Genomic DNA, 12,160 nt, shown 5'->3' with positions numbered 1-12,160 from the left:
AGATTGTTCTCCGGTTATCGGAAGTGGGGGGCTTTTACTTTATTTTTTACACATAGGTGACATGTTTTGGGTGACTTTTTTCCTTCAATAAATGATCAATTTATGCATTTTGTGTTTATTCAGGTTGCCTTTGTCTCATACTCAAATTTCTTTGAAGATTGGGCAAGTGTGGTACAAATGCCAAAATTAAAGAAGTCAGGGAGGAGGCGAATATTTTTTTCACAGCATGTTCTTGGATTTTTCATATTTGCTAGTAAGGTGAATTAAAGAAAAGACAACAGTGATAGTAGAAAGATGAAAAAGCATCTAAAGGTAACAAAGGATGAAGCAAAAAAACCACAAGCAGATGACAAATTAATATCCCCAATGTGTGTGTATCTGTCTGTGTGTGTGTGTGTGTGGGTGTGTTTGTCACTGACTGAGGCTGCTGAGCTGGCGTATGACGTTGGCCAAGGAGATGTTGGTCACACACTCCAGCTCATTCTTGATGTTCCTTGGCAGCACCGTGTGGCACAGGTGCCTGGGCTCGATGGTGCGCTTCACCAGCGGCATCCTTCTGCTGCGACACCACTACCTACAGGAGTTGGGTGAAGAGGGACAGGGCAGGGGGACCGAAGGGACAGAGGAAAAAAGCTGAAATTAGTGCAACAATTCTAGCCACAGCCACTGTTTTCTGCTGCCTACTACAACTGCAGAACCCAATAGAGGAAACAGACAGGAAAGAAAAAAATACTGGTTTCACTGGTTGTTACGCTAACATAACATGACATGAGCTCAAGAGTAAAAAAAAAAAAAAAAAAGGCACAGGTGGAGAGGGAATACCGTGTAAGTAGTACAGTTAAACAGGGTTCTGGAAAAATGCATGAAAGTCATGTTATGACATTGCTACCAGGCGTGTTGCCTCATCTGTTTCACTGACTTGGCACTGTCTTGTCCTTTTCATCATGCAAAGCCAGAGCTAACAAACCTCAGCACTTTGTCGGCCCACTCAGCCATGCTAATGGTGTTAAGGCTGCTTTGGTCACAGAAACTGCAGTGATCCCGAAACTGAATACGTTTACAGAAAAACGCACTCTTTGCACCTATTATACATTTTTAATCTCACAAATTCTTTACAAATACAACACAGCTATGTGAGGCTGTAAACATCATCATGCCAACATGCTCACATGCTGGCATAGGAGCTTTCCACCGCTGGGTGAAAGAGGTTTTCAGGCCCAGGGCATGATGTTGTATTTCTTTAACACAATACTTTCTTCTGATTTCACAAAACCGTACCTCAACTGGAAAGGCACTCAGAGGAGCACATACAGTCATCAATGACCAAGAGACCCCTTTAATTCAGTCAAGCCTATCCAAATTCAAACTCAACGGCCACTCGAAATGTATCACTCGAAATTTCAAACCACCAATAACTGCTTCACCATAATTTAAGCTTTCCAGATCTAGGATCCGCCTCAAATTGTACTCAGATACAAGCCCCCTCAATACGGCTTATGTTTTCATCAACATGTCACGCACCATCCCATGAGAAGTTAACAACGATGTCGCCTAATCTCCCAGTGTTAAAGCAAGACAGAAAAGCATGTCTGGATCCCTCCCCTTTTCTGGAAGTGCTTTGTAAGTTAATGAGGTCTATTCTGGGCCAAGTCTCACCCTCCATCCAAGTTTCCTACAAATACACGCTGAAAAACCAACCATCCAACCAACCAAACAGACACGGGTTAAAAAACATAATGTCCTTGCCGATTAAATGAACTCATTATATAACACTCATTATATCATTATAAGTTGGCACCTTGTTATAACATGAGGCTTCTACTGCGGTTAAAATAGCATCGAGAGATTGTAGGGCAGAGGGCAAAACACCGTCTACGAGCAAAACTCCCATCCGTGACAACACCAGTTAATCAAGCTAACAACACCTCGTCTCTCCGCTATTTGCTTGTTTTAATTAGAGCAACTATGTGCAATGATGTGGCGATCAGGTGCTCAGGCAGACTGACTGATTGACTTGGCTTGACAGTGATAAGGCCTCGTTATGGCAATGATTAAACTCTAATTGACATTCCGTACTTTTAATACCCAGTTGTATTCTTAGCAGTGTTGCTGTCACTGAGAAATAAACATGATTATTGACCGTATCCATAAAAATGTAGGGCAAGGGAGGCTATTCCAGGAAGTGACCCAGCTATGGATGGTTAGAGGGGAGAGAGAGGAAGCACAGTAAAAAAAAAAAAAAAGGAAAAAAAAAAAAAAAAAAAAAAGCTTTGTTGAGGTGATTCATCTTGGAATGGGGGCACCAATACCCATAAAAGGAAAGAATGAGAACTCGCACCTCCCTCAGCTGTTGTTAAAGTGTTTTGAATGGGATGTGCGGGCGACGTTACTGCGACACGAACCCAAACACAGCTTCGAAATCCCTGCCCACCTCGAAAAATAACAAGACATCCTCTCCACTCTTAATTGAGGTAGAGAGGACTCACACATACAACACCCCCCCTCCCTCCTGATTGGGAACACATCTTGACCCAATGTGCACTGACTTTTTTCACAGCCTCCGGAACTCTCGCTAATGGAGGGCTAACCCTGCGCTACCATTTGCCAAGGTGGAGGTGTGAACTCAATTGTTACTGTGTTAACCTTTAACAACACAGGCCCCACACTTCTTAACGCAACACCTACTATATGTTCAGGAGCATCTTTAAAAACAAAAAGCAAAAAAGGAATAGGGTACATTTGGGGGCAATTGGTCAGTCATTGTCTTTTGTTGCAGTTTTACAGTGAGTGGAACAGTGAAAGTAGACGGAGCAGTACAGCAAACAAATGTATCCAACCCATTAAATTATCAAACTGGAGGAGAAGCACAGTTGGAAGATACCACACCAGGACAAATTCAGCAAGGATTTGAATAAATTGCCAGCTATTAACAACATTAATCCGCAAGACCTGAGTGTAAGACGTTGGAGGGCTGGCCCTGCAATGCTGCCTTCAAGATTGTACTCGGATCTTGACTCACTTGATTATGGTAAGTGCGCATACCTGTGAACGGTTCAAAAACTATAAATCCCTTGAAGCCGACCAACATGTCACCAATAGCTGGGTGCAGGATTTATTTACTTTCTGACCGAGGAATAATTACATTTGGACAGAGCCTAAGCTAAGCCAGCTGCTGGCAGAACATATCTTACGATACAACTCGTCTTCTTTTAATGTACAAAACATACACAAAAAAATACAAAATTACCGTAGAAATCTTAAGAGCAGCAAAATAGCTGAAAGCATTTTTGAATTCCCATGTTTGTAATGACAGCAATGGCATATGTTGATGAGACTAAAGATGACACATATTCCACCCCATACCTCCAAAAACCTGACGTGAACGCACAGTTGAGATTCACAACAATTCCGCCTGGTTTGGTTTTAAAGAGACATTAAAATCGCACTTGTTCAAGTCAAGGCACTTTGGATTGAGCCTTCGCATCCCCCTCTAGTAACGCAGTTTTAATATCAGAAATCAATACTGCATCTTTTTACCTTTATTCAGTTCATCGTTTGCTTTGGGAGAACTGTAAGTGTTACACATCCAGCTCATCTCTTGGGTACAGGTGTACCGAGAAAACAAACAAACAAACAGAGAAACACTAATAGAGAAGCAAACAAAAATTAAATCAGTCAATCATAACCTCTGTTTATTTCTCTGCCATTTCATGCACACTAGGGTTTATTCAATACAAACGCATACACACAGTCACATACAGATGGTGACAAATGTATCTGCCAGGCGAGTTCACGCTGTTTTGGTACCTCTCCCCTCCCCCTGTGCTCCTCTCTTTCCTTTTCGAGGCTTCTCTCCTCTCACATCTTCCCGTAAAGGAATGTGTTGTCCTCTTGACAACCTTCCTCCTACCTACTGGGTCATAAGAGTTATTTCTGAGAATGACGGAGAATATCTTCATCCAAAAGGAGGAGGGGGTTAGAAGCAAAGACGGCTTTCAGATTGCAGTGAAGGAAAGCAGGACATGCGTTTGCATCTTTACTTTTGGAAAAACAAATTCTTCATGAATGGCAGAGAAACACAGACATAACAAAATGATGGCGTTATAAAACAAAACAGCAGCAGATGAATCATTCACTCCTACCCTCTGAGCCCCGTGACATAAAAGCACAGAAATGGTGTTAAGTGATGGCACTGATTCTGCCAGCCTGAGCTCCTCAGGGTGGGCTTTTCAAATTGTAGAGATGCTGTTTCCTTGGTTTCAAATAAAGATTTTAAAAATGACTGAAAAGTCAAAGCGGTTTTGTCTCTGTTATCTAGCTTAATTCCTGTTTCTATAAATGCAGACAAAGGGAGACAGAAGGAATACTCCACTTCCATCCCTGGTTTGATCCCTGTTATGGATCTCTGTCGCAAGGTTGCAAGATTGTTTCCATGCCTAATGTATCAGAAAACATGAATTTGCAAGGATATCTCTTCAATTTTACAGTATCATCAGCTAAATTACATTTCCTTGATATCTGTTGACACATCATTAGTGAGTAAACACTGCTCACTTGCTTTGGTTGTGAAAAAATCCCTCCGACAGCCTCGCCACGGTGCATTCACGTGTGTGATTAATGACTGCAGCATATGTTTGCTTCCTCACCGATTGGACATAAGTTAACTCAAGACCGCTGTCCACGGGAGAGGATGATTTTCTCTGCACAGAATCACTCGCTGCATTTGTCCGTTGAGGTTTCCATACAACGCTATGACATGATAACATATGACAGCGCTGCTCCCATGAGAATTGTGCCGTCATTTCTCATGAGTTCCCCAGAGAACTTGCTTGTACATCATCTTGGTTCTGACAGTGAGAGAAGAAGAACATTAAATAAACCACTAGGGGAAGAGACAGGGCGAATATAAGTGTTGCAGGGGAATTAATAAGTGTAGGTTAAGCTATCAGGAAGAAGCTGCGGCCTTGACTGAAATGATGATATGAGGGGAACATGATAAAAGTGGCCATCTAGCAAACTGCTTCTTTTTGACTCAAACTATGTGAATTATCTGGTGAGCAAGTTTTACATTACTAATGATCTGAGCTTTTTAAATAAATCAATCAATGCAGAGGTGAAAAGTGTGTGGGGAATTCACTCTTTTTCAGTGGAAACGTTTTCTAGGTTATCTGATTTCCTGCACCACAGGAAAAAAGATAAGTGGTGTACGCTTTGCCTTGGACTGAACAAGTTTTACATATTTGTAAAAGCAGAGGCCTTTCAGATCATGTCAGATAAATATAGCTACGGACAAAGTTTGCATACAAAGTGGCTGTTACACTTGAATCAAACTGAACCTTAGGAAGAATTCCAGACTGTAAGGAGTCTCTTTCTGGAGACAGGCAATTGGGATAAATCTTCAGCTTAATTAAGCATTTCAAGTCGGCCAAAAGATTGTTAGTATTTGTACATAATGTCTTTCCAAACAATGTGTGCAAAGCGTTTGTAATAATGCCTTAAAAAGTGTAAAAGCTTAGATTCAAATGTTCCGCACACCCGTCTATTCTCTCCTTTATCATTTATTCACTTTCTCTGGCCAGTTTTGCTCAGCAAAAAACAGACAAACTGCCAAACTTCCATGTCTACTCTGCTCACTTTTAAAGTTGAGATGAAATGAAATATTCCTTTGAAACCTTCATAGATCACATCCCTCGTGTCTTTTCTTTGTAACCTAACATCAAAATTCAATCATGTTTCTGTCAGTACAACAAAATATGACATGTGCTTACAAGGGAAGTTTCAAACTAAAATATCCTGACATCCACACATCAATCAGTCTTCTACTTGTAGTGGCACAGAGCTAGCTAGCAACGGCAGGATATGTCGGGATGTCCGCCCCCCTGCCAAGACTTTATTTATTTTGTTAAAAATGCCATCTGTGACAGCCCCAGATAATGCCTAAGAAATTTAACATAGGATTACTTCAGCGTCTAAATGGAGCATACAATGGACTTTGTCTCTCTCCCTGACAGATTTTGCTATCCTGTTGAAACAAACCGCCACAACACGCCCACTTTTAATTGTTCAAATCAAATCCCTCCCAGCGTTATGTCCTGCCTGCTGATCTTGTTTCACTCACGTTAAAGAAGCTAGATACTGCTGAAATGCTGTTTCATCTGGACTTTAAAGACCACAGCAGAGTTAACTACACAGCTCTGAAAGCAGAAATTTCTTTAATTTGGCTGTTTTCTAGTCATTCTTACCAGAACAACAAGCAATGTTAGCTAATGGTCCACCGTGGTTGGTGACCTCACTGGTGACCAGTTAAAATCCTACTGAAGGACTGAAAGCATTCAAGTTATTGATGACTGCATACAGATTACAAATTTCTGTCTATTCAGCACAATAGCTGCTCCATTAAGGATTGGATGTGGCTGACAGAATTAACAGAATTAACATAAGAAAAATACACACTTTTCAATATTGTCCTCATTTGACAAACAAGGCAGCTGAAAGATGTATGCGAGGGAACCATATGTCTTTCCTTCTTCACTGACTGTACTTGCCAGTTAAAATATAGGAATATATAAATATCAAACAGCACAAAGATATATTTTACCTACCAGCTGTTTCCCTTCCTTTTCTGTTTTTTATGTTTCCGTCCAGTCTACGGGCTGGCCAGCCTTATTTCTCTCTGCACACCCTTTTCCACTGTCCTCCTACTTTACGCCCCATACATCTTGGGTGGTGCTTCACGCTGTCACCTATCACCATGGCAACGGCTGCAGTGGGATGTCATTGGTCATTTTATAATATCCCAGGAGAGGCACAGGCAAAGTCGGTGGACAAAAAGAGAGTGGAACGAGGCGAGAGGGTGAAATGACTGGGCTGAGATCTGGGTGATGTGTCAAAGCAGTGATAGCGACTGATGAGTGAATGCAACATGAGAGCAGGAGCAAGAGGGAAGTCGGGGGATTGCTCATCCATTGTGCGGGAGCACAAAGCAGGGTGAGGGACGGCACGTGTCAGTGGAGAGCAGGGGGGCCTCCACTGGTGCGGGTCATTGCTCTCGGGACAATATGTCCAACTAGAGGCTCTAATGAATCCTAATGGAGCATTTACTCACTCACACTGGCACACAATACAGCTGAGGACCCCTCAGTATGGAGCAGGTCAAGGGCCTTTTCTTTGGAGGGCTTGGTAAAGACTCCTGATACACCATCAGTTACAATTTGATACACATGCACACATTCACACATGCATGCACACACACACACACCAATATCAAAGCAATCCGGAATTTCTTGCAGTGTACTTTGCAAGTTATGGAAAAAAGCAGTTAGTAGTTATTTTGAGAAATCATGAAAAAAAAGGAACAGGCACTCGATCAGATAGGAATGGGATCTAGTTTTAAAATAAAATAAAAATAAAAATAATAATAATATCCAGCAGCCATGCAATTTTGTTAGCGTGTTTGCCGTCACATTCACTGAGAATCACAAGAAGAGACTAGCGATAAATGAAACTGCCACTACCATCTGAAACAAAAGAGATCCCATTGTTTAATGATGTAAAATTCTTGGTCTGAATAGTTAGTCGAGCTGATTTCCTCTCTGGATCACCATGAAACAGATTCCAACACATGGCAGATTAAGAGTCTGGTTGTGAGCAAGTGCTCATATGGAGTGCAGGGTTCCTGCAAGACATAAGTTAAATGTATGACTTTCTTAAACCCTTTACCACATAGAATTCAGTCTGATACCCATTTCAAGATCATACCACCCAAGCAATATAATTAATTGAATTAATGTGACCTTGACCTGGATAAGCAGCAGAAAATGGACTGACAGATCATGTAAGTTCATTAAATCTAATGCTTAAATTGACACTTGCCCCTTATGAGATGATACTCTCAGGTGGCTAGTAATGGAGTGTGTTATTATTATAGGCCTCATGCTGCTAGCTACAACTCCAAAGAAAAAAACAGAAAGGATGAATCAACTATCTGAGAGCATAATCTTCCATCACAACAATTTCATTTTCAGTTTATAGGTGTACAATGCACAGTAATAAAGCATTTAAATAATTGTACTATAATAGTCAACTAATTCATTCATTTATCAATGTCTATATGTATTGTACAATTAGCTAAATGCTTTATTTCCATGACACTTATGGTCCTCCATACCAAACAGCCTGCATTCTGATAACAACTTTTTTTCTGCCTGACCATATTCTCTGCAGAAGGCAGAAGAGAAAAAAGATGTTTCTATAGGGACCTGCAGAAACCCGGGAGTGCTGTCACAAATACAGTAATAGCAAATATCAGTGCAGGAGGCTTGCCCTTTAGTTATTGATTTCCTGTAACACGCAAGGGTCAACAATTAAATTGCTGCAAAAGACTAACTGCATCAAGAGCCATGAGTTGAATGCCATTGACTGCACATTCTGTCAAAGTTACTCCATGACTTAAAGCCTTAAAACAAAACAAACAAAATATGTGGTGTTCTCTCTCCAATACCCACGCAGCCTGAAGATGGCCACATTCGCAATGTCAAATTAGCCTGAACATTGCGTCCTTTTCCCAGTGATTCCGAGAACTCTGGAAACTGTGGACTTCCTACATTATGAACAGCTGCAAGCATAAAAACACAGACATCTAATCAGGGAAACTGGCAGAGCCACCACAGCCAATAGCAGAGGGAGCAGAGATCAGACTGGCAAAGCTCACCAGCAGCTGGTTTAAATCAGTGGTGCAGATATGCAGTGCAGGACAGCTAACCCAGCTCAATTTCCAAAGAAAACAAATGTACGTTTGTCGAATCTAACATGTATCGAGACTGGTGTTTCTTTTAGCTGGTTAAAAAGACTTTTCCTTTGCGACTGCAGAGACTCAACACGACAATTAAAGTGTCTGGCTCATCATTTTTGGGATTCTAATGAGGCAGCCCGAACTATTTAAAAGCTATTTGTTCTTCCATTTTCTGTCTCAATAGAATATAACACTTGAATTTTATCTTTATTCCCTTTAACAGCAGTTCAAATGGCCACACAATTTTAATCACTTAAGATAATGAAATGCTGAATTTGCTGTGGCTATAGCTGGATCAGTTGCAAAACAGTTTTTTGGACTCAAAAGAAGAGCTCCTTCTCCTTCACCAGCCGTGCAATGCATAGACAGGTACCAGGGTTGGAATTTCGTTTTTAGGAGCAAGGCCTTTTTTTTCTTTTTTTTTTTAGGGTACATGAGAGGGCACAAAGGCCATTAAGTAAAATGCGACATGACATGGATTATGTACTAAAACATTTTTTAATACCAATATCAAGTTAATGTTACATTAGAAAACATTACATCACATTCCTTTTTTCTTTTTTTTTTTTTAAAGGTAAGAGTTAGGGTTAGGTGATTTTGGTGACACTACACTGAATGTTAGTGAAGTTATTGAATATTTCTCCCAATAGAAATTCCCCAAAATTGTGGCAAAGCACATTTTTTCTAAACAAACAGTTGTAGAATAACCAGTAGGACGCCATTGATGTATGGAGTGTTTTGGTGACACTACATTGAATAATAGTGAAGTTATTGAATTTTTTTTGTAGTATCTCTTATCACTGTGGCTGTACGATGATTTTTTTTTTTCATGGGGCATCAAGGCCAAAGTGTGGGGCCATGGCCGCTGTGGCCACTGTGAAATTCCCACCCTGGTCAGTACGTTTTCACTAATGGGCTAGGTAGGATCTTCCAGCAGCGTCTTAAACTTTCTCCTTCCATGCTTTTTTTGAAGCCAACTATCCAACAACCTGCCAAGTATTAGGCAGGTGAAAAATAATAGGAAACTAGGCATTATAGGACTTTCTCACTCAAGCTTCCCACAACTGCTTTGGTCACTTTTTGTACGTGCAAAGGGGTGCAACACCATTAATAATTTTGGAGTTACATTGTACAAAAGTATTTGCTTTTGTCTTTATTTGATCTTGCCTCTCGTAATGGCAGACCTTCACGTACAACATTCATTCTGAGCTTACCTCGGTCTTAATGCATTGCCGCTGTTGGTGGGAACACACTGTCAAAATTGACGGGAGAGAAGAGTTAGCGTCTCTGCACAGTTGGAGCTCCCTAGTGCACATGTGCAGAATGAAATGACATGCATAGACACACTCAACATGTTGCAGTTCTCTGACAGCAACCCATGAGGCTGGATGGAGTTCTTACGAAAGCTTGATGCAAATAGAAAACAAATATCACTAAAATAACCCCAACACACATACACCACACCAGCCCCTCCATTGGAGACTATAACACCCCAGTTTATACCCTCCTCGCCCATCACAGAAGATCACGTTGGCAGATCATAACGTGGCATGTGCCAGCGTGTCTTCCTGCCAATTAAAATTCTGTACCAGCCGGCAACCCTTCAGCGGTGAGATGACACCTTGCAGGCCTTCACCAGTGAGGTACTATAAACACATACACATGCCGGCGCGCACACACACACTTTCTGTTGGGGCTGAAAATACACCTGCAGCACCACTGCTGTCAGGTTGGGCTCAGACAGCTATGCTAACTAGGTCTGCCGGTAGTGGGAAACTTTACACTGCTTGTGGCGAGGAATACGGCTACATTATAAACTTATTTCCTCGCCTCAATAACTCTGAATTTCTGCCTGCGCTGTGTTTCTCAGGATATCCTTCTTGACACTGTCTAAGTTGTGCATAAACAAAGGCTGCTCTGTGAAGTGTGGCACGTTTTTTTTGGCACAGAAGACTTTCTTTTTTGTTTTCTGCCACCTGAGCTTTGTAGTTTAGGCGCTGGAGTCTGTCCATGGCTATTTTCCATGTACATGTTATACAGTGAGCAGTCCCAATCAAGCCGGGGTGTGAAGCAGGCAGTCATTTAGCACTGTGCCCTGCCTCTTCTCTTGACAAGGCCAGTGCTGATCAAAGTGAGCAACCTGGCATGCTGGTGCTCAGATGGCGTTCAGGTACTCAGATGGCACAGATCCACGAGCTGGCTGGCTTTTTCTGCTGTTTTAATGTTGCCTGGCAGCTGTAAACAAGTTTCAGGAGTTGTTTCAGACAAAACTGGCTGCTTAAAATGCAAACTCACAAGCTCAAGTTGTTATTGGTTTCTTTTCTCGAACTCCATTATCTGCATTTCATTCAAATTAACAATGAAGCAAATACTTTGCCCATATGAATGACATTAATTTTGCTGCTGCAACTCTCTTTATGCATGGAAATTAACAGCTTTAGAAGTGTTTGTAATTGTGCAGCCATAAAAACACTGTTGTTGTCTATTACCCTTCCTTGGAGAAGTTTGCAGAGTCTAAGCTATCCATTCAACAAATATGATACTGTGTGTACAAAAAAGAAATCAGCTACTCCCCCACAGTAGCTGTCTGTCCACTATACTTTACATTCAGAGCATGATCAATGATGAACCGTATACAGAGTGAGCAGTTGGACACAGCCCACATTGTATTCTGTTACCAAGCGCTTAGATTGCCTTAGACAGACAGTCATTTAGCAAACATGCTTTATCCCGCTGTACACGTGCACAACTAAATATTCATAGACGTCTGTGTGCCAACATCAATGAGTAGAGTGTCTGATGAACAAACAGACTCAAAGAAGTTTATCTGCTGAGTGCACGAAACCCACTGGTATGAATAATGAAAGCTTGCTGCTCAATAATAAATGTCTGCACGCGCGCACTGTGCAGCTGTGCTTGTTTGGCCTGTGAGAGAAAATTTCATTATACCAACTCCCGTGTTGCTCATACAGACGTAAAGGACATGCACACAAACTTACCGCTGCAACAACCCCTGTCAGCTCGAACAACACACAGCGCTATCAAAAGAGAAAATCAAGAATCGCGCTCACAGTGCAGTCTCACAAGCCCAAGGCAGAGAAGTGCTGCACAACAAAAAGCAAGCTTACTCGAAGAGCTTAACACTGAAAGAAAATGCACTTTTTAATGCATTTTCTCCCGCAATGAAAACAAAGCCAGTTATAATTCTCCAGATGACCTTCGGCTTTATGTTGCATGCTAAAAAAAGTTACCAGACTCTTCTGCAGAGATGGAGGTTGTCCAGAGCTTTTCCCCAAAAGGGAGGGGTGTACCGGAGAGAGAAAGAGACAAAGAGAAAGAGAGATGGAGCGACAGCTTGAGGCACGAAAA

General features: G+C 41.5%; 1 protein-coding gene across 6 annotated transcripts in view; it reads right to left on the bottom strand.

Annotated features, from left to right (window-relative positions):
- The window catches only part of wasf1 (WASP family member 1), a 62,962-nt gene that overhangs the window by 36,802 nt on the left and 14,000 nt on the right, over positions 1-12,160 (bottom strand). For all 6 annotated transcript variants that reach the window (XM_030406076.1, XM_030406078.1, XM_030406077.1 and 3 more), the window contains one exon: positions 420-574. In XM_030406076.1, the coding sequence (XP_030261936.1) occupies positions 420-552 (133 nt within the window). In that variant the 5' untranslated portion in view covers positions 553-574. The remainder of the gene's footprint in view (positions 1-419; positions 575-12,160) is intronic.

This window comes from Sparus aurata, chromosome 22, assembly GCF_900880675.1.
Source record: "Sparus aurata chromosome 22, fSpaAur1.1, whole genome shotgun sequence".
In the NCBI taxonomy this organism is placed as follows: domain Eukaryota; kingdom Metazoa; phylum Chordata; class Actinopteri; order Spariformes; family Sparidae; genus Sparus; species Sparus aurata.
The sequence above is the reverse complement of the archived record's forward strand: the minus strand, read 5'-3'. Positions and strand labels throughout refer to the sequence as shown.